Source organism: Oryctolagus cuniculus, chromosome 10, assembly GCF_051225735.1.
Source record: "Oryctolagus cuniculus isolate XC-2025 breed Fujian yellow rabbit chromosome 10, ASM5122573v1, whole genome shotgun sequence".
Classification (NCBI taxonomy): Eukaryota; Metazoa; Chordata; class Mammalia; order Lagomorpha; family Leporidae; genus Oryctolagus; species Oryctolagus cuniculus.
Genome location: NC_142876.1, coordinates 56,929,760 through 56,952,817, shown reverse-complemented (window position 1 = coordinate 56,952,817; position 23,058 = coordinate 56,929,760). Strand labels below are relative to the sequence as shown.

Sequence of the window (23,058 nt, the reverse complement as noted above, 5' to 3'; positions counted from 1 at the left end):
TCGGATGGGTCACTCCCCAATTGGTCGCAATGGCCAGAGCTGTGCCGATCCGAAGTCAGGAGCTTCTTTCGGATCTCCCACTGGGGTGCAGGGGCCCAAAGACTTGGGCCATCTTCTGCAGCTTTTCCAGGCCATAGCAGAGAGCTGGATTGGAAGTGGCTGAGTCTTGAGCCAGTGCCCATGTGGGATGCCAGCGCTTCAGGCCAGGGCATTAACCAGCTATGCCACAACAGTTGCCCCAGTCCTTTTTTTTTTTTTTTTTTTTTTAAAGATTCATTTACTTATTTGAAAGTCAGAATTACAGAGAAGAGGCAGAGAGAGAGAGAAGTCTTCCATTTGCTGGTTCACTCCCCAGTTGGCTGCAACAGCTGGAGCTGTGCCGATCCAAAGCCAGGAACTTCTTCCAGGTCTCCCATGTGGGTGCAGGGGCCCAAGGATTTGGGCAATATTTTATTGCCTTCCCAGGCCATAGCAGAGAGCTGGATTGGAAGTGGAGCAGTTGGGACTCAAACGGCAGCCATAAGGGATGCCAGCACTGCAGGCAGCGGCTTCACCTGCTATGCCACAGTGCCCCTTGAATTTGTCTTAATTTTGCTGAGATAACTTATCAATATGGAAAAATTAAAATTCAGTCCATATCAGACCTTGAACAAAGATAATTCTATGTTAATTGAAAGTCCAAATGAGGAAAGCAAAACTTCTAAACATTTAGAAAAAAAATGTGATATGTAATTGAGATATAAAAAGCATCAATCATGAGAGGAAAGATAGTTAAGATGTAGTACTAAATTGTAAAAATCTCTAGTAATATTATATTACTGAAAAAGATTATTGAGAATATCCCATTGATAAAATGCAAGCCAACCAAATGGAAAACTGGAAAGATGATATGAACAAGTAACTTCTACAGATGGAGAAACCTTAATGGCTTATAAAAGATACTGAACATCTCTGGTGGAAATAAAATGATAAGCAAACAACCATTTCACACTTAATCAAATTGGCAGAAATTAAAAAGCCTGATAATAAATTGTATTTCAAAGGTATGGAAAAATGAGAATTTACACATACAAAGAAATCTATGAGAGTACTTCAGAAAGTTTGTAGAAAATGGAATTAACATTTTGAAGGGCCGGTGCTGTGGCGTAGCGGTTAAAGCTGTCGCCTGCAGTGCCGGCATCCCCTATGGGACCTGGTTCTAGTCCTTGCTGCTCCTCTTCCATTCCAGCTCTCTGCTGTAACCTGGGAAAGCAGTGGAGGATGGGCCAAGTCCTTGGGCCCCTGCACCTGGGTGGGAAACCTGGAAAAGGCTCCTGGCTCCTGATCAACGCAGCTTTGACCATTGTGGTCATTTGGGGCGTGAACCAGCAGAATCGAAGACCTCTCTCTGTAACTCTGTCTTTCAAATAAAATAAAACTTTAAAAAAATTATTTTTGTGCAAAAAATTTTCAAAACCCATGAACAGTTTTTTCATACTATGCATTTTCCATGAGCTTTTTGAAGTATCTTCATGTAACATGACTGTATCATTGTTTACGAGTGATGGGTTTGGAAATAGCCTTTGCTCATAAGCATGAGATTGATTGGTAAATTTATAAAGTGCTATAAAGCACTAAAGGTGGATGAACTAAAGCAAAGGTTGGCAAATCAGGCTTACTGCCCTTTTTTGTTTTTAAGATTTATTTATTTGAGAGGCAGAGTTAGATCTTCCACCTGCTGGTTCACTCCCCAGATGGCCTCAATGACTGGAGCTGGGCCAATCTGAAGCCGGGAGCTTCTTCCAGGTCTCCACATGGATGCAGAGGCTCAAGCACTTGGGCCATCTTCTGTGCTTTCCCAGGTGCATTAGCAGGGAGCTGCATCAAAGTGAAACAGCTAAGGCTCTATGCAGCACCAGCTTTACCCACTAGGAACAGCGGCCCTACTACCAATTTTTTTAAGATGTGTTTATTCAAAAGGCAGAGTGACAGAGATCTTCCATCCACTGGTTCATTCTCCACATGCCTACCACAGCCAGAATAAGGCCAGGCCAGAACCAGGAGCCAGGAACTCTGTGTGGGTCTCCCATGTGGTGGCAGAGACCCAAGTATATGGGCCATATTCCTCTGCTTTCCCAGGAACATTGTCAGGAAGCTGGATCAGAAATAGAGTAGCCAGGACTCGGACTGGCACTCTAATAGGGATTACCAGCATCACAAGTGGTGGCTTTTCCCACAGTGCTACAGCACTGGCCCCAGACTGACTGTTTTTGTAAATAAGTGTGATTGGAACACAACCACACTATTTACTTGTTGTCTCTGAAGGTTCTTGTACTATAAGAATAGATGAATAACTGTGTCAGAGGCTATACAATCCACAAAACCTAAAACATTTACTAACTGGTCATTAACAGAAAAATTTGCCAACCTCTGAACTATTGCTACTTGTATTAGCATGGCTAAATTTCAGACTTAGTGTGTGAAAATAACAAATTGCAAGTAATGTGTACAGCAGAGTTAAAATATGAAGAATATTTATGCATATTTATAGATGCCTGCAAAGGTAGTAATAGTATAAAATACCTGTAAGAATCGTAGCCATCAAATACATGGTAAGGGTTAACAAAAGAGGCAGGGAGATTATACAGAGAGTTTGTTAACAGTTTCCATAATTATTTTTTAACAAGTTTGGGACAAATAAAGATGGTAGGATATAATATCTAACTGGGTAGTGGTACATGAATGCTGTATTACTTAACTATACCTCTGAGTATTTGAACTTTGTAATTTAAAAATTGGATAATTTATGATGACAATTAGATTTTAATTAATGATAATGCTCTGAATACTTTGTTTTCCAACACAGATTTTTATAGTATTTATAGAAATGGAAGATTTCTTTAGTTTCATCAGAAATATTGTTTACATGTGAAATTGATTGACAGGCACATAAGAATGAATAAAAAGGATAGCTTTACCCTTTTTTAGCTTTAGAGTAATATCAGGAATGTAGAGGCCTGAGCAGGATGTGTAATAAAAGCCAAGAACAATAAAAGGCCCTTTGTTCAAGAAACAAAGACATTTACAAAGAATGCTTGACCAATGACATGAAATAGTATAATTTTTAAAATAATAAAGAAAATTGAAACTATAGAAAGAGTACACTTGACTATGTCAAGTTTTAGCTTCAGCTGTCACTGTGTACCCTGTGTGATCCTACGTAAGAGGTTTAATTTCTCTGGGCCTAGTTTCCTTAGGTATAATGGGAAGTGATTGACTTGAATGAATACACCAGTCCCTTCTCACTTCTGATTCAGTGTCTGTTTACTCCTACTTTTAATCCATTGTTTCTATCAAGAAAAAGTATCTTCTAACGTAAGAAATAAATGTTGTAAAGAGGACATAAAGACAAAGGTAGCCACTTTGGCTTATCTCTTCAAGCCAGGCATTCAGACCATTCCAGGCCTGTTGAACTACTTAAAAGTTTTTTGGTGGCCCAGTCTCTTTCTTTCTTCCTGCGTACTCTCCAACTTGAGATTTGCTCCTGTTGTTTATAATTTAGATGCTGCTTCCTTTTGGAAATCTTTCATTACGATGTTAAATAGTGGAGCTTCTCGTTGGAATTAGCCCACACTGGAGAAGAACAGGCTTTGTGAGGAAAATTAATATGTTTGATTTTGTTCTTGAAATCTGGTCAAGTGTTAGCTGAACATTCAATTAAAGATGTGAAAGCTTGTTGTGTGTAGAAATCAGGAGATCAGGAGTGAGATCTAGGTTGAGACTTGGGAGTTATCATCTTGAAAGTACTAATTAAAGCTGTAGAGTAGATGAGATCAGCCAAGAAGGAAAGTGTAGATTGGAAGGGAAAGCATTGAACTGAATCCTGAAGAAAACATTTCAGAAAGGAGGAAGAGGGGAGGGGAGAGGAAGATTGAATACAGTGAAATTACAAAGAAAAAGCTTGAACTAATGGAAGTCAAGTGTAGCAAGTAGGCTGAGGACTATACAAAATGTGTTCATTGGATTTCACAACAGATCATTGGATGATCTTGGCAGAACATTTGGAGCAATTAGTGAATAACAAAGCAGATTGTAGGGCAAAATGGAAGCAGTGAATGCAGCCTTTTTTTTTTCCAAGAAATTTTGCTATTAAAGGGAGGATAAAGTGAGGATGTGAGATATCTTTGAGAGAAGTTATGTAATGCTAATAGGCATTTGAAAGAAGAGACTGAAGCTGCAGGAACTGCCCAATAACTAATGAAACTGAGTTCTTAGGAAGATTGGGATGTCCCAAAGAAAGATTAGCGGTAGCAATGAAGATTGTGAGAGAAGGAAATGAGGAAAACAAAGGTAAAGGTGCAGCTGATTTATAGCTGTGGGGATCAAGAAAGTAAATGATTACCAATTTAATGAATTTTTCTCCACATCGGAGACAGCGGTAGTTACCTACTGAAAGTAAGAAGGGAGTAGTAAGTAGTGTTCAGTAAGTGGAAAAGGTTTGAAAATGTTGCTGTGGAGAATGGGGAGAGAATATTCTTGAAGAAAGGTTGGTAGTTAGGGAATAGGAAGCTTGTTAAGATAACAACATAGCAGTTGTACCTTCTGCATAGCTCTGTGACTTGGTATATTCCTTCAGACACCTCTACTTTCAGCCCACATTGGAAGACTTAGGGTTGGTATGGCAATGATTGTCATTTTATCCAAAGTTACCATATGCTGAGTAGATGGGACAGAATTATGGGTCAAGAATGTTGAGGAAGTTGGAGAGAAAATGGTTGAAGAGAGAACCATGTAGTCTAATCCAGGAGGAGTCAGACTTAGAGCCCTCAGCCAAATCTGGCTCCCACCTGTTTCTTTTATTATGATTATTAGTTGTTTACATTCTAAATGCTCACAGAGGTACCAGCATGCTATCCATAATATGCTTCTTAGCCAACAAAGCCTAAATACATTACTATTTATTTAGCTGTTGAGTAAGACTGCTGACCTCGTACCTAGACTAAAACAGGATTATAATGAAAAGATATGACCAACAGGCAGAGAATAGAGTTCAAAAGATATTAGGTCTCAGTAATATCCTAATATCCAAATATTATGTATATTGAGAGCAACTGAATGAGATAGTGGGGAAGATGGGAGGTTGTAGAGAGCTGGGTTTGTGAGATAACAACTTCAGAGGTGGGATGGCTATGCTCACTAGGACTAGCTGAGGCCACATAGTGGGTGGCCAAAGCAGAGGGGACGTGACAGTGGAGTTGCTGTGAGCCTCCATTGAAACAAGAAAGTCACACAGGAGTTGGAGGAAAGGAAGACTGGTAGCATGTTGTTCACATTTGCCAGCAGTGGGAGAGTTAATATGGTAAATAAGAGAATCAAAAATTCAGTTTCTAAGGGTGAAAGAAATCTGACCAGAAGCTGATCATATCTTTTAAGACATGCAGGAGTCCTAACAGCAGCAGTAAGGAAGGGGTTTCCAGTGACTAAAATGGTTAGTGCCTTTTAGGCTGTATGAACAGATAGAAACATACCACTTAAGGCAGAGCCAGTGGAACTTGGAAAACTTGAACCTAAAGCTGGTGCCAGGGCTCCAGCTGTTAGGATTCACGTAGAAGAAGGTGGCTTCCATCTGTTGCTCTAGGGCTGGAAGGCAGAACCAGCACAAGTTGGTCAATAGAAACATCAGCTTTCCTTCAGTGCCCGATGGACATAATCAGAATGATTCCCCTTCCTCACTAGTGGCTGTTGTTAGAGTAGTGCCAGCCAGATGCAGAGCTATTGAAGAAGCTTCCTCAGAATGACCTACAAGTCCTTTCTGATCCACAGTCTGTGGCAGTACAAGTATGATGCAGTTTTCTCTGAAATCTGACAGACCGTTTAATTCACAGATGATTCTCCACCTCTCATTCCTTGTTAAGAGCACCTCCTCTGTTGCAGGCACTTTGTAAGAGGATCACCCTGGATGTTAATACATTTTTCCAAATGGACCTCCCCTTTAGCCATTATTTATATGTGAGACAGTGTGGCCATACTGTTATATTTCCACCTTATTTTGTTCTGATGTCAAGACCACAGATGGGACCTTTTTGACCACCAACATGAATATCTCACGGCATAAAATAACCAAGGAATCAAAATGACACCTCTGCTGCTCTGCCTTGGGCGTGTACAGTAATGCCTCACAGGCAGTGCACTCTCAAAATATTTTTTTGGTTGAATTGGAAACTTCCATTTCTATAGTAACATAATGTGTATCTTTAGGCAAAACTTATTTTAATGTGCTTTTTTGTGTGTGTGTGCTTGTTTTTTGAGTAGTTGATGGATTTACAGCTGAGTGACAGTAACTTTCGTCGGCACATCCTGTTGCAGTATCTCATTTTATTCCAATATCTCAAGGGGCAGGTCAAATTCAAAAGGTAAGTTAATATTGGTAGCAAGAAGTTTATAAATAGCAGCAAAGAAAAGGACTTATTGTTGTAATTTTTTTATGTGTCGCACCAATTTGATGTTAAGAGCTCCATCCCTGTAATACTTCTGTTTCAGCAATGTATAGCTGACTGGGGGTTTTTAGATAGTAGGATATCTGTTTTAAGGAGCAAGTGTTAAACATACCTACTCTCAGATAAGTCTTTCCTGCTGAACTTTGTGCTTCTGGGGAATTCTTTATTCCTGGGTGGATGGAGGTCTCTGCTACAGACTCCCATTATTCCTTTCTCACCTCACTCAGACCTCCTCCTAAGCTAACTTGCAAACTAAGCCATTAATCTCTCTCACAAGGTGTGAAGCCATTTAGGACATTAAAACTGAAAGAAGCAAAGAAAATGCTTGAAGCCAAGAGGGGTTCTAATTTCCTTGGTGTGTCACAAAACCTCATAAGGATCTCTGTATGTGAATGCTTCCATCCAGAACAGACCATTTCCTTTTGTCCTGTCCATGTAGAATTGGAACCTACTGTTACGTGACAGTATTTTTGTTTAGTACACAAAGAAATTCAGTATTATATAAGGGACCTAACTTTACTACTTCCTGGGGTTTAGTCCAGTGTTATCACTTGCTGGCTTCAATACATTGCCTTCAGGCTTTTTTTTTTTTTTTCTTTTTAAGATTTCTTTGGGGCCAGCTCTGTGGCACAACAGGTTAAGCTTCCGACTGCAGTGCTCGTATCCCATATGGGCACCAGTAATAATCCCAGCTGCTCTGCCTCCAATCCAGTTCCCTACTAATGTGCCTGGGAAAGCGGTGAAGGACAGCCCAAGTGCTAGGATCCCTGCACCCACATTGGAGACCAAGAAGAAGCTCCTGGCACCTGGCCCAGCCCTGGCCGTTGCAGCCATTTGAGAAGTGAAACAGCAGATGGAAGATCTCTCTCTCTCTCTCTAACTCCGATTTTCAAATAAATATTCAGTTTTTAAAAATTTATTCATTTAATAATCAAAAAGCAGTTAGCAGAATGAGCTATCTTCCATCTGGGTTCACTTCCCAAGTGCCCACAACAACCAGGTCTGGGCCAAGCTGAAGCCAGGATCCTAGAACTCCATCCACATCTCCCAAGTACTTCCTTCCTCTGCTTTCCCAAGCACATTAGCAGGCAGCTGGATTGGAAGCAAAGGATGCCAGCATCACAGGCAGTGGCTTAACTGGCTGCACTCCAATGCCAGCTCCCAGACTTATAATTTTAAGGTAGTATATGGTAAACATTTAACAATCTTTTTTTAAGATTGACTTATTTATTTTAAAGGCAGAGTTACTGAGAGAGAGAGAGAAAGGTCTTCTGTCTGCTGGTTCACTCCCCAAGTGGCCACAACAGCCAGGGATGGGCCAGGCCAAAGCCAGGAGCCTAGAACTCCTTCTGGGCCCCCCACGTGGGTAGCCTGGGCAAATGATTGAGCCACTGTAGTCTCTGCTTTGTGAGTGCTGTAGTAGTTCTGGGAAGTCAATGGTTGAGCTCAATCCTGCAACATGGTAGGCTATCCATAATTTCTGTATAGCACTGAATGCACAATGACAGTTCAGTTAATGGCAAGTAATAATAAATGGGTTTGCTTTTGGCCTTTTCTCAGGTTTTGTTTTTTTTATTCATTGTTTTTTGAATGAGTTTTAAAGGAGTAGAGCATGCCTGTCTGAATGTGTATCATCTATAGGAATGTTAATATTGTCTGAGGGGCTTTCATCCTTCCTTAAACTTACTTTAGAAAACATCTGTTTTGGTCATTATATGATTGATTAAGTAAATGTTTTATTATTCCTTATGTCCCTTATATCCTCACTTCTAACCCTCTTGAGGATGAAATGTAGAGTTTTCTCTTAAAATCTCCATCAGTGTTGACACTTATTTACAGTATCGCTAACCTGTACATTATATACCTTATGTTTCCTCAAGACCATAAATAAATCTCAAAATTGAATAGACATTGCTGTAATGCAGTGCTTTTATTGCTTTGTTCCCTAGTTCAAACTATGTTTTAACTGATGAGCAATCACTCTGGATTGAAGATACTACAAAATCAGTCTATCAAGTAAGTCCAACATGCAACAAACCCATGATTGAAAAAAATGGAAATTTAGAATTTTCTTTGTTTCAGCCCCAAATAGGAAAATAAGGATAAAGTTAAGCTCAGGTACAAGACCACAAACACTTCTTGGTTCTCTGCCTACAAACCACTTCTATGATGCAGAAAGTTGTTGAAAGCTTAGTATATTCTTTCTAATCACAGCTACTATCTGAAAACCCCCCTGATGGAGAAAGATTTTCAAAGATGGTAGAGGTATGTAATTTATATTTTACTTAGTCATCTTAGTACCAAGTAGAGAATTTCATAGGATTCTGTTATGCAAATATAATTTGTTTTTATCAGCATATATTAAACACTGAAGAAAACTGGAACTCATGGAAAAATGAAGGCTGCCCAAGTTTTGTGAAAGAAAGGTAAATAAATACTCATATCTTATGAAAAAGGAGGCAATCATTGAAAAATAGTTTGACCTGATTTTTTATCATGTACAGATGCATATGCACATTTCACATATTAAATGTAAAACTCTTTGGTTTATTAAGTTCCCAGACCAAATAGATATATTAATTATTGAAAAAATGCTATAAACTACTCCTTGTATTTGCCCTTCTTCCTGATCAGTGTTCTACCATAATATGAAGTTTTCATCTTTAGGAAGAAAACAGCATAACTAAATTTTCTTTAATTCCTTCTCTGCTGTCCATCTGTAGTTCCAAAAATAGCTCATATTTTGTTCTCCACAGAACATCAGATGCCAAGCCCACAAGAGTAGTAAGGAAGAGAACAGCTCCAGAGGACTTCCTAGGGAAAGGACCCAACAAGAAAATTCTTATGGGAAAGTAGGTTAAGTTGTCTTTGTATGTGGGATGTTCTTTCTTGTATCTTTTGAAAATGTTGTAAGAATTCTCCACTTGTTCCCATGCAAATATAATAAGGATTTGTATTTGGTACCTACACAGATAACAAAATCAAACCCTGTTGGTCTGTGGTGTCTGTTGTGCGTTCATGCAGCAGATAAACCTTCAGTTTGTCTCTGGCTTTTAGAATCCATGGCTCTTGGCTATGCCATTTTCCCCATGTCACAGACAGTGGAATTGTTCAGATTGATACAGCTCACTTCTGGTTGTTAAAGTTGTTAATTAGGGTTTATTTAGTAAGTCCTTGGTAAAAGTGACAATGTAAAACAGGAAGGAGTGATCAGAGTTCAAGAATGTTAGGGAAGAAGAGAGAGATCGAACAACTACACTTTTATAAGCATGCTTGTATAAAGTATGTAAAAGAAATAATAAATATTGTAAGCCATTTAAGAGGTAAAAAGGTAAATACAGAAAATTTTTGTTATGTTAAAGGTACCATAATGCATGAATTCTGTTACCTTCCAGTATGTAGTATTCATTGCTTTATACTGTGCTTGAATATTTTTAGGAAAAATAATTATGTCATCAATAAATATATATTCATGTTAGAAAATTTGTTAATGCCAAAAATTAAGTAAAACTCATACTATCACCTCCCAAAACACTTGTTATTTGCTTTTCTGTTCAGTATTAAGGCATATTGAGGAAGGTGTCTATAAAATATTTATTTATGTATCTGTCTTTTGTAGTGAGGAATTAACAAGGCTTTGGAATCTCTGTCCTGATAATATGGAAGCCTGTAAATCTGAGACAAGGTAAGTTTACAGTTTTTCAAATAAAGTGTTGCTTTTCTTAGATGTTAAGTAGAATAGAATGGAGCCTTTTTTCACCTGTTACCATAACTCAAAAAAAATATAAAAGCTTTTTTGGTTGACTTTTGGCTGTGAAGAATAGGGCATCTTACCATAAGAAAGCAGAAGCACAAATAAAATAATTTTAGAAATCACAAGAAAATAAAGACCCACCCAAAAAAAATCTGAACTAAAAACCAGAAGAGTAAGCTGATATGGTTGTTCCTAGTTAGGGAACAGTACAAATGAATCCCAGTTTTGGGAACCAGGTAACTTGGGTATGAGTAAGGGTAGAGAGATTAGAAACCTGCTCTGATACAGTCTTAGGGTTTAAATTTCTACTACCAGCAGTATAAGGAGCCCCCAAACTAAGCCAGTGAACTAAAAGGTCCCTCTTCCTAGAGGTTGTACCTTCACCCCATGCCACCTAATGTTCCCACAGGTGAAAGCAGAAAAAAATAAGTTCACCATCCATATTAAAAAATCCTAAGAAACAGTTCATTTACCATGAGTAAATATCAGGTAGATCAAGCAACAGGCAGTTCAAAAAACAAAAATGTCAGATAAAGAGCTATAAAATACATTTCAGATGGTTAAAGATAAAATAAGGCAAACGAAGTCCTTTCAAAAAGGAATGGGTAAACATGAAAAAGCAAGTAATATTTGTAGAAATGAGAAAATAGTCATTGAAATTACAACTTAGCTTAAGTAGGGGACTATACACAGTAAAGTAATGATTAAGAAAGCAGTACAGAAAGAACAAGAGTTAAGAATGAGGAGGTCCAACAAGCATAATGGCAGAAGGAAACCGCAGAGAATGGGAATGAGGCAGTAACTGAGATGATGACTGAGGACAGGCAGTAATTCTTAGGTTCAAGGATGTAGCGACCTGGGGAGGGCATTGAGCCTAGTGGTTAAGGTGCCCACATCTTGTGTTCAGAGTACTTGAATTTGATACCCAACTCTGGCTCCTGACTCCAGCTTCCTGCCACGGAGAAAATGGAAAGCAGCAGTGATGGCTTATATGTTGGGTTCCTGCCACCCACATGAGAAAGGTGGTTTGAGTTCCAGGATCCTGCCTGCCCAGCCTTGGCCACTTCAGGCATGTGAGGAATAAACCAGTGCATAGGAGCACACATTCATATTCATTCATATTCTCTCTCTACCTGTCAAATAAATAAAAACTTTTTAAGTACAGGCCTTACGTAGGATAAACTGAGTAAATCTCTATCTCTATACATAATAGAGTCACTGAAGAGGAAAAATGAAATTTCCAAAAGAAAAAAATTAAACAGCCAACTTCAAGAACAAAAGAAGTCAGAAGACAGTGGAAGGAGAACTTCAAAGTGTTAAGAGAAAACAACAACCCAGAATTCTATAACAAATTAAACAGTCATGGTTAGCTGACTGGCTAAGAAATATTTATTTTCATAGTATACTGTGAGTTTACCATCAACAGTTCCTACTGAAACTATGATAAAGGAAGATTAAATCCCAAAAGGAGGAAGACATTGCAAGAAGGGTTGTTTTACAAAGGCAGTGGTAAAAAAGAATAGATCTTGTTATAAATTCACTGTATAAAATAGTAATAATTATTTATTATACTAATATACTAGTATAATACTTTTATTAGTAGTAGTAGTAGTAGTAATTACTAATTAGGGTAGTAATTATTTAATAGGGTAGGACTACAAGTGGCATGTAAGACAGGAGGGAGTGATCAGAACTGAAGAATGTGAAGAATGAAGACAGCTCTCAAATAACTAAATGTTTAAGTATGTGAAAGAACTATATGGGGCTGACATTGTGTTTTAGTGGGTTAAGCCACCCTCTGCAGTATTGGCATCCCATATGGGCACTGGTTCGAGTCCCTGCTGCTCCACTTCCAACCAAATTCCCTTCTAGTGCACCTGGGAAAGGAGTGGAGGATGGCCCACGTCCTTGGGCCCCTGCATCCATGTAGGAGACCCAGAAGACACTTCTGACTTTGGCCTAGCCCAGCCCCGGCTGTTGTAGCCATTTGGGAAGTGAACCAAAGGGTAGAAGATCTCTGTCTTTCCCTCTCTTTGTGTAGCTTTGCCTTTCAAATAAATAAATCTTTAAAAAGAAAAATATTTTTAAACTAATTGAGGGTAGGGGCTGGTACTGTGGCACAGTGGCTTAAAGCCCTGGCCTGAAGCACAGGCATCCCATATGGGCGCTGGTTCTAGTCCCAGCTGCTCCTCTTCCAATCCAGCTCTCTGCCATTGCCTGAGAAAGCAGTGAAAGATGGCCCAAGTCCTTGGGCCCCTGCACCCACATAGGAGACCTGTAAGAAGCTCCTGGCTCCTTACTTCAGATCGGCTCAGCTCTAACCATTGCAGCCGTTTGGGGGAGTGAACCAGTGGATGGAAGACCTCTCTCTCTGTCTCTACCTCTCTCTGTAACTCTGTCTTTCAGATAAATAAAATAAATGTTTAAAAAGTAATAAAAAATAAACTAATTGAGAGTAAAAAGGTAATTAGAGAATTTTAGTAATCAAAGGAAAGGAGTAAAAAACACAAGAAACAAATAATACAAAGCAAAAGAGTTAACAGTCTTTCTCTGTTGTGCATGTTCTCCTGTAACTAACTGACTTCCAGGTAAATAAATAAATCTTTAAAAAAAAAGATTCGAAAAGGTTGAATAAAAGATGCACTAGGCATTGTTATCAAATAATAGGAGGGTCTTAAAAGCAGATTATTAAAAATAAAGCTTGATCAAATGTAGACAGTCATTGCACTAAGATAAAAGGCAGAAATTTTTGAATGAGAAATACACAGACAATATTTATTTCCTAAAAAATAGACCAGACTCAAAAATTTGGATGAGAAATTGACCAATCTACCATCTGGTAGAGGGAGTTTGATATATCTTCCTCACTATTTAGTAAAAATCTTATTTTAATACATTCAGAATTTAACAATTCACAGGGTTGGTTTAACAAAAAACAAATTTATTTAAATCATCCATGTATAGCAAACACTTTTAAAAATATGTCGTTTAAGCTGCCACTGGCAATGCTTAGCATCCCATAGAGGATGACCACCATAGAGCCATGACCACTGTGCTTCTCGTCGAGCTTCCTGCTGAAGCATCTCAGAGGCAGCGGACACTACCACCCAGGGGAGAGATCCAGAGAGCATCCAGGCTCCTGGCTTCCTGGCCAAAACCTGGCTGTGGCCAGCAGGTGGATCTCTTCTTCCTCTTTTTCCTTCTGTCATTCTGCATTTCAAATAATAAATCAATGATTTTTTTTTTCATTTAAACACACTTCTAAATAATCGCTGAATCAAAGAAGAAATAATGGAAATTTAAAAAACATAGAACTAAAAGATAATGAAAATACTGCACCGGGGGCCGGCACTGTGGCATAACAGTTAAAGCTACTTCCTGCAGTCCCATGTGGATGCTGGTTCAAATCCCAGCTTCTCTGCTTCTGATCCAACTCTGCTGATGCCCCTGGGAAAGCATCGGAAGCTGGTCCAAGTGCTTGGGCCCCTGCATCCATGTGGGAGATCCATAGGAAGCTCCTGGCTCCTGGCTTCAGATCAGCCCAGCTCCAGCTTGGGGAGTGAACCAGTGGGTGAAAGACGTCTCTTTCTGCAACTCAGCCTTTTACATATTTACATACATACATACATATATGTATATACATGCATACATACATACATCTTTTTTTAAAAAAATATTACACGGAGATCTAACTCTGTAGAACACAAGAAAGAAATTTACAGCCTTCAGTATTTATATTCATATTTTTTAAAAGAATAAAATCTGGAAACTTCTTTTAAAGATTTATTTATTTTTTATTTACTTGAAAGGCAGAGTTACACAGAGAGAAGACAGATTTTCCATCTGCTGGTTCACTCCCCAAATGACCACAACAGCTAGGCCTGGGCCAGGCCTAGGGCAGGAACCCAGAGCTGCTTCCAGGTCTCCCAGTTGGGTGGCAGGGACTCAAGCACTTGGGGCATCTTCCTCTGCTTTCTCAGGAGCATTAGAAGAGAGCTGAAACAGAAGTGGAGAAGCTGGGTCTCAAACCAGTACCCATATGGGATACCGGCATCACAGGTGGGGGCTTAACCTGCTATGCCACATTGCTGGCCCCGAAACTGTTAAAAGAGTGCAGCACTGAGAGTCAGTCAAGCATAGTAAACTCACAAAGAAAAATAACATTTGAAATCAATAAAATAACAACAAACCAGAAGATTTTAATAATGTATAAGAAAATAGATTAACTTCTAGCAAAACTAATAAATAAAGTTTTTCTGAAGTCTTTGAGAATAAGTCAGCCCTGCAGAAAAAACATACAAGGAACAGTTTCAGAAGCAGAAACTCAGGCAAACCTCTGAGGAGATGCTTAGCTTCACTAGTAATCAAGAGTAGTGAATAACCACAGGAGTGTCTTGGCCAACAAATTGAGTAATTGTTAAATGCCCAGGTTTTATACTGCTACTAGTTGGGGCATCAGATGGTCCAGCCACTTTGAAGACATTTGGCCAGGACTGCAAGTTAAAGATGTGCATGCCCTATGTCCTAGCCATTCTACCCCTGCGTATGTGGATTCTAAAGTAGCATTTTTAAAGCTTTTCAGAATCAAATCACTGGGCACAGGTCAGTTTAGTGGTTTCAGCCAGCATCTTTTTAGTGAAAAAATATGCTGTTGTCAAACATTAGTTTCACTTACATTGGATTGCAATATAAAATGCATTTCTTAGTATGGGTTTGCTGTGAAAAGAAAGTAGTTCAGGGCCAGCTCTGTGGCATAGTGGGTGGGGCCGCTGCCTGCAGTGCCAGAATCCCATATGGGCGCCGGTTCAAGACCCAGCTGCTCCACTTCGATCCAGCTCTCTGCTATGGCCTGGGAAAGCAATGGGGGATGGCCCATGGCCCAAGTCCTTGGGCCCCTGCACCCACATTGAGAGACCCAGAGGAAGCTTCTGGATCGTGGCTTCGGATCGGCACAGCTCTGGCTGTTGCTGCCATCTGGGGGGTGAACCACCAGATGGAGGACAACCTCCCCCCCCCCAGAGTGTGTGTGTGTGTGTGTGTGTGTGTGTGTGTGTGTGTAAAACGCTGACTTGCAAGTAAAAATAAAAAGGTAGTTCAACCACACTATGTGACAGGTATAGGATGTTTGTTTAGCATTATCAGAACAATAAGTGGGAAAAAGAACCTAATTATCTATAAACAGGATATGGATAGCTTTTTACCTGTCCATAAAGTTGAATTTCAAATACACAGCATTAAAAAGTAAATGGATGAGAACTGTATCAGCATGAGCAGAATTCAGAAAAATCAGTTGTAGAATACAAGCCAGGTTACATGAATAGAAAGTTTGAATATTCCAAATGATATATATTTTTTAGGAAACAATGTACAAAGAATGATTAACTCCCAAATTCTGAATGGTGGCTACCTCTGTGGGAAAAGGAGAAAGAAACTAGGGAGAGATACACAGAGAGATTTAGTTGTATTTGGAAAGTATTTGAAAAAATCTGAAGCAAATATGCCACAAGCCTAGGATGTGGACACAGGTATATTTAATATATTGGTCCTGATTCCTGGAACTGTAGGATTTTACACTAGCAAACAGTTCCAAAACAAAACATTTGTGAATAATAGTCAGCTCTGGCCAGGTTTTGTTGTGAATTCTGTATTCTCTGGTCTGTCTTCATGTACAAGAGTGATGGTAATCTCACTTACGTTTATTGATTAGTAACTGTAATGTTTACTGGTTAGGATGCATGTTGCATTAGCATGGGATTTATTAGGAAGCAGGTTATTGTAATGGAATATTGTCATAAGCCTGGATACTTGAACTTTGTTTAGCAAGCAAATTTTTCTAGTTTTAGTCAAAGATATCTTCTGATCCTTAGATCTTGTTTTTTGCTTGACTCTACAAAAACTTTATTTCTAAAAAACAAATTCAACAAAGGTGGAGTTAAAAACCAACCTGAGGTGGGCGTTTTGTTTGGCACAATGGGGAATACCCATATCCCGAACTGTACTGGAGTGCCTGAGTTCTGATCCCAGTTCCGCTCTCCATTCCAGCTTCCTCCTAATGCAACTCTGGAAGTTAGCAGGTGATGGCTGAAGTAATTGGATCCTTGCCAGATTGAGTTCCTGGCTCCTGGCTTTGGTCCAGTCCAGCCCTGGCTGTTGTAGCATTTGAGGAGTGAAGCAGCAGACAGGAGGTAGCTCTCTCTGCCTTTCAGAAAAATAAAATGATTTAAAAATAAAAACAAAAAACCTACTGGGGTAAAGTCAGGCATAGCAATTAAGACACTTCTTGGGATGCCAGCATTCCTTATCAAACTGCCTGGAGTCAAGTCCCAGCTCTCTCCCAATTCCAGCTTGCTGATGTGTGTCCTACGAGTCAGCTATGGCTCAAGAACTTGGGTCCCTGCCACGACATGGAGACTCAGACTGAGTCCCAGCCACTGGCTTCAGCCTGGCCATGCCTCGGTGTTGCGGGCATTTGAGGAGTGAACCAGCAGATGAAAGATCTCTCTCTGCCCTTCAGATAAATAAAAGATGGGAGCAGGGGGGCAGGCCCATCCTGCTGTTACAGTAATTATCTAAAATAACAGCTAGAAGTTACTGTTGAAATCTCATTATAGTCTGGCTGTTAGTTCTAGTTTGTTTTTTTTAAAAAAAAAGGGTATACATGGGTTGAAACAGAATGTGAGCATATTACGTTTGCTGGTTAAATGCTTTAAAACCCATCTGGAATAGCAGCATATCCAAAAATTATTATGTATAATATACATATCATATAATACAGCATTGTACATTTCAGACTGCCCTCCCTTTTATTGTCCGCTTTTAGTGTTTTTACCTTCTAAAAATTCTGTGTTCCTAAGTAATCTAGTGACAACTGAAGTATAGGTACTATTCGGATCTCTTATTGCCACCATTTTATGAGTATTAATGTACATGAACCTCACTAGTTACTTGTAATGCCCAGGGAATACATGCCAACTTTGGAGGAATTCTTTGAAGAAGCCATTGAGCAAGCAGACCCTGAAAACATGGTTGAAAATGAGTACAAGTAAGTCATGTTCTCCTGAGCCAACTTCACTTGTTTTCTTAGCACTTGTGGGTAGATTGAGTAAGTAAGGGAGGCCGATGAGGGAGGAACTCTGTAGGTGACTTTGTGTATAAAGTTCACATCATTACACATGCTGATTTCAGGAATTACCCCATTGACTAAGAAGAAGCCTCCCCTGATCCCATACCTCCTAACTTCCCCCTTTTTCCTGTTCCCCTTCAAAGCTGTCTCTGCCTGGAACTGTTGACTGCTGCCTTCATGTCCTCATTTCCCACTCATACATGGCTGCTCCAGCCAGGCTGTCTTCCCTGTCGCACCACTAAAGGAGCTGGTACCAAGGCCATCTCTTTTCCTGACCTCTCGCCAGCATTTGTTGGCTCTTCATATTTTAGAGTAACTTCAGGAGTCAACCTGTTTAAACAGAATCTTCTAGGTGATATTAAAGTCAAGTAAGCAATATAGAGTAGCAATTTAAGGACAAGGGCCCTAGTGTCAGTATGCAGATACCAATCCCCTCTTCTACTTGCTAAAGGACAGAAGCTAACTTGATGACTTAACCTCTAAACCCCCTTCCTCATCTGTCACAGGATGTTGAGAATTAAATGGGGTGGTTCACTTTAAACCATGCCACAGCATGTAGTTAGCACCCAGTGTTTATGACTAGTGTGACTACCATGACCACTAGTCTGACCTCGGTCAATTTCCCACCCATCAGCCTTAAAATAAATGCCCAGGTCTTAAGAGTGAATGCCTGTTCCCAACTGCTTCCCAGGACCTGCTGCATCTGCTCTGTGTCATTTTCTCTGCTGTCAGACCAGATCCACTGCTCTCCTGTGCCTCAAAGGTCCCTCCCCTTGGACCTCAGGGCTTGCTGTCCTGCTCGCATGAAGTGCCTTTCCCACTCCCTCAGCTCCTGCTCTGCCCAGCTGCCTTTCCTGAACTGTGTAGTTCCTACCACTTAGCATCCTCTGGAATTCTCATTTCTTCTCCATACCACTGTCTTTCTGTCATAAACCTGTGTTAACCAGTAGTGCTGCTTGCCAACACATTCCACAGCACTGTAAGTACTTGCTTTATGCTGTTTCACAGCTGAGGAAACTGAGGGGTAGAGGGCAGATAAGAGGTCAGATCACGTACTGAAGTTCTCAGTGTAAGGAATATTGAGGGTTTAAAACAATCAAATTGGAGGGCCGGCACTGTGGCATAGCGGGTAAAGCCGCTGCCTGCAGTGCCAGCATCCCATGTGGGCTCCAGTTCGAGACCCGGCTGTTCCACTTCCGATCCAGCTCCCTGTTGGTATGCCTGGGAAAGCAGTAAATGGCCCAAGTCCTTGGGCCCCTGCACTTGCGTGGGAGACCCAAAAGAGGCTCCTGGCTCAGATCTGGCCGTTGCAGCCAATTGGGGAGTAAACCAGCAGATGGAAGACCTCACTCTCTGTCTCTGCCTTTCCTTCTCTCCCTGTGTAACTCTTTCAAATAAATAAATCTTTAAAAAGAAAAAAATTGTTTAAGCACAGGTGTCAGAACTGTTCAGGCTAAACCTCACAACTGGTGTTGAGAAGCATTCCTGCTCTCTAGGAGTAATTGTTCAGGTCTCCAGTGGACCAGGACATCTCAACAGTAATCTTATTATTACCATTTATTAGAGATGGTCAAGTAAGTAGAATGCTACTCTGAATTTGCGGGTGTGGGAGATAAACTCATAAATGGAGTTAGAGCTTTGGCTTCCTCTGCAGTTCCGCTGCTTCTGGAGCAGTATCTTCAGACTGTCTGGAACCACCTGCTGCTGCTGGGCTTTAGTAGGGACGTTCATGGCTGTTCTTGCCAGCTCTGTGTTGGCTGTTACTTTTAGTATTTGAACCATTTTTATTCTTTCAAGTGGGCATTAATGCAAGTTAAAGCTTACATGTTATAAATAGAAAAACCAAATAAAATATATGTAAACATTTTAAATGTGCTTGCGTCTGAGGCTGACTCTTCATGCAGTTGGTTTCTATTACGTACATGTGCCCTGCATACAGAGATGGTCTTTAGGAGTTGGACAGAATGACAAGAATGGCTGCTTTGCTCTGTTTACCTTACAGATGTCATGTGGCAGAATTAAATAGAAGAGAATATACAAATAGAAAACACTAAGTTATACAATTGACATCTCTCTTTGTAGGGCTGTGAACAATTCAAATTACGGTTGGAGAGCCCTGAGACTGTTAGCGCGAAGAAGCCCTCATTTCTTCCAGCCAACCAACCAGCAGTTTAAAAGTTTGCCAGAATATCTTGAGAACATGGTAATAAAGCTAGCCAAGGAATTGCCAGTAAGTAATTTAGATTGTCTCGTACTCTGTAGTTGACGTCATCTTTTTAAAAACTGTCACTGTGTGAGCAAAGAAATGAGCAAAATTTGAGATTTGTTTATCATGTCAAAAATAGCAATGCACAAACTTCCCTGTTTAGAATGAAAAAAATAATTTGAATATGTACACTTCCAGGAAATAAAGTAGCTGATAGTTTTCTGTAGCACGTAACTTAATACAAGTCTACAATATTTTAGGTAAGCTATTTATCCAGCCATTAAACTCACACATGAATGTTTCCCATTTGCCGTTATTGTCTTTCATCAAAAACAGGGGCTAAGGGTAGAAAATAGAGAATTTGCCCTTTGTTCCTGTTCTCTTTTCCAATACAGTTTTCTAACCATATTACAGCATGGATTACCATTAGATAATACCATATGACTGAAATCTAATAAAATTTTCAAAAAATGTTAAGGACACTGTGGCTCTCCGGCCTTCTCTACCAAACCTTTAGTCTCTGCACATCAGCTTCCCATGCTTTTCACTGCCTCCCTTCAGTGCAGGCTGGGGACAGGGGGAAATCTTCCTACCTGTAATCCTCACCTGATATTCACATTTAGCACTCCTGAGGGTAAGGTACTGGGGTCCTGTACTTAAGAGTCTCAAACCTCTGTTTATTTAAAAAGCATCTTCAGTTATCTTACTTCACAAGGTAGTATTCTTTTAAACATCTTTTCTCATTTTTAGCCTCCTTCTGAAGAAATAAAAACAGGTGAAGATGAAGATGAGGAAGATAATGATGCTTTACTGAAGGAAAATGAAAGTAAGAATTCAGTTTTCTTAGTTATTTTACAAAATTGGAAAAGACTGGGGTTCTTTATGGGGAAGTAGGTTTATTTCATCCAAACCACTTCTCAACTTCTGCCTCTTTATCTCAGTACTGTCTTCTGATAGGAATTAACAACAAAAAATACTACATTTTTGCAATAAAATTTGGAAGTGATGGTATTTTTAATGTAGAGAAGTGGAGTTGTAACTGATAACTACTGGAGGGGGACAGCTGTTGATAATAATCATGATCATAAGAGCAGTATTCACCCATGGAAAATGTGAAAAAAGTTATGTTACAAGAAAGCTTACTAAAAGTGGTAATTCAGTGGCCCCATAGCTGTCCAGTTCTGCTGTATAGTGTCCTTTACATGTATTATACAATAATCTCTCTTTTCTAGGTCCTGATGTTCGGCGAGACAAACCTGTAACAGGGGAACAAATAGAGATATTTGCCAACAAGCTCGGTGAACAATGGAAGATTCTGGCTCCCTACTTGGAAATGAAAGACTCAGAAATTAGGCAGATTGAGTGTGACAGTGAAGATGTGAAGATGAGAGCTAGGCAGCTCCTAGTTGCCTGGCAAGATCAAGAGGGAGTGCATGCAACACCAGAGAATCTGATTAACGCTCTGAACAAGTCTGGATTAAGTGACCTTGCAGAAAGTCTAACTAATGACAATGAGACAAATAGTTAGCTTCTTTTTTCTTTTTTTATTAAAACTGTGATAAGATTTTGTTACCAAGCAGCATTTGATAAGAGGTCCACTGGTTTTGGTAAACAATAAACATTTTTATAACAGTTGTTGTACAGTTGGCTGGTGCTCCAAGAACCATAGAACACACATTGGCTCAAACCTCAGGGTTGGAGGGGGTTGGGAATGGGAAAAATGACCAAAATGAGGTGACCTCAAGATCACAAAATATATTTTTGTTAAATGTATTTGTAATGAAGTTAAGTGATATTTAAGGATATGTTGTTTCATACACCAAATTAGTTTCCTGCACCCTATTAGTTATAAAATGTAGGGCTCTGAAATCCCCGATTAACACCTTCTGAAACCAAGACCACTCTATTCCACTTTATTCATGCTTTACAGCACAAACTGAGCAAATGATCTGTTCACTTCATGTTTTTATAATTAAAATTGTATTGGCACTCACTGTGCCTAATCCTGTTGGCCATGGTCCCTGCTGCCCTACAACACTAAGTATTTGCAACAGACAGACACCTATGGCCTGTAAAGCCTCAAATATATACCATCTGGCCCATTACAGAAAATGTTTGCCAACTCCCACCTTTAAAAACCTTACTCTTCTAACCTTAAAAAGATGTCTTAAGTCTACCTCAGAGATTATGAAGTTCAAATGAGATGTATGTGAAAGCAGTACATGGTAATGGCTAAGATGGTACCCTCTGCTTTTCCTGTTCCCATATAAGCCATCCTTTAGGGCTGTAGGATTAGATCTTTGCAATTAATCCTGAAAAGGCTGCCATGAGCATCTGTCCTGTCAGTGCTCTTGGCTTAGAACTCAACGTCACTAGCGCCCAAGCAGGGATCCACCACAGCTCTAATGGGGCAATGGCCTCAGTGTTCATGGCACACAGCATATAAGGCACATTCAGGAATCAAGACTTTTTTGCCTGCTTGCTCTTAAAGACCTTACATGCAAGGCTGAAATCTAACACAGCCCTATTTGTTTAAAATACTACTGATGTAAATCCAATTGTTTAAAGGTATCTTTGGAATAGTGCTTTTTTTTTTTTAAGATCAAATAAATGAAACCAAGTTTTTTTTTTTCATAATGATGCAAGGAATTTACATTTTTTAAAACTCGAATACATTCCATATGAGGCTTACTACGTACTTCATTTTAAACCTTCCTCACCTGGCCTAGGAGCTGCAACATCCATCAGGTGAGAAAATCTGCATTCTAACTGCTAAATTCATATCCTTAACAAAACTATCCTGACCAAATATGACAAAGAAGAAAAAAGACTATAAAGTTACAGGCAAGATACAAACACTAATCATTACAACTTTTAGTATCATCACCTCCATTCTATTCTGCCCCCCAATAAAAGAACTGATTGCCAAGTCAATGTTGAGATGAAGAAGCTGTTAAAGAAATTTCCCTGAAAAGCTTATTTTATCCCCTAATGTTCTCAGATTACACTGCTCAGATGTGAGAGGAAAGTGACCATCATTCTCTTACGAATCTAACAGTTTACCAGTGTTATGCTCTACTGAGCACTGAAACAACGTCATGATAGTCCCCAAGCTTTAAATAACCTAAGTCAGTGTTCGACACAGCTACTATTCAATCCTTTATCTTCTCCCTAGCAATCAACCAAGGCTCCTGAAACACTGAAAAGTATCAAAATCTAAGAAACTTACCATACCTCATATTCCTGGTGTTTTCTACCATTACTGTAAAAAAAAATCACTAGTCTAAATCCTGAGGTGGACGCAAGATTTTGGGAATTAACAGGAGAATAAATAACTGAGCCAAGGAACGATTCTGACCAGTAACATCACTACATTCAGCATCCAAAGGTATCTATTACTTTTACAACTCTGCATGAAGAGGTAAAGAAGATAAATATTTTTAAATGGATACATTAACAGTGCAGTAATATTAACCATCTGCAGAAATTATATAGTATT

General features: G+C 39.6%; 1 protein-coding gene and 1 long non-coding RNA gene across 16 annotated transcripts in view; one reads left to right on the top strand and one right to left on the bottom strand.

Annotated features, from left to right (window-relative positions):
• The window catches only part of THOC1 (THO complex subunit 1), a 56,835-nt gene extending 35,644 nt beyond the window's left edge, over nt 1–21,191 (top strand). For 9 of the 13 annotated variants that reach the window (XM_089305869.1, XM_002713446.5, XM_089305863.1 and 6 more), the window contains 10 exons: nt 6,292–6,392; nt 8,426–8,492; nt 8,691–8,741; nt 8,832–8,902; nt 9,233–9,328; nt 10,096–10,161; nt 17,189–17,272; nt 19,436–19,583; nt 20,310–20,385; nt 20,792–21,191. In XM_089305869.1, the coding sequence (XP_089161995.1) occupies nt 6,292–6,392; nt 8,426–8,492; nt 8,691–8,741; nt 8,832–8,902; nt 9,233–9,328; nt 10,096–10,161; nt 17,189–17,272; nt 19,436–19,583; nt 20,310–20,385; nt 20,792–21,087 (1,056 nt within the window). In that variant the 3' untranslated portion in view covers nt 21,088–21,191. Of the gene's footprint in view, nt 1–1,228; nt 4,316–6,291; nt 6,393–8,425; nt 8,742–8,831; nt 8,903–9,232; nt 9,329–10,095; nt 10,162–17,188; nt 17,273–19,435; nt 19,584–20,309; nt 20,386–20,791 lie in introns of those variants that run through there. The other 4 variants (XR_016214620.1, XR_016214619.1, XR_016214621.1 and 1 more) reach the window with 4 other exon arrangements.
• On the bottom strand, nt 5,129–20,795 carry LOC138844044 (uncharacterized). Of its 3 annotated transcripts, none has more exons than XR_016214625.1 (2): nt 20,703–20,795; nt 5,129–14,226 (listed from the first exon to the last, which is right to left on the bottom strand). It is a non-coding gene; the product is annotated as an uncharacterized LOC138844044 (long non-coding RNA). The 3 variants fall into 3 exon arrangements; XR_011379411.2 differs by lacking the exon at nt 20,703–20,795 and adding an exon at nt 16,175–17,182; XR_016214626.1 differs by lacking the exon at nt 20,703–20,795 and adding an exon at nt 16,175–17,182 and having other exon boundaries at nt 5,129–13,440.
• Nucleotides 21,192–23,058: the final 1,867 nt, after the last annotated feature.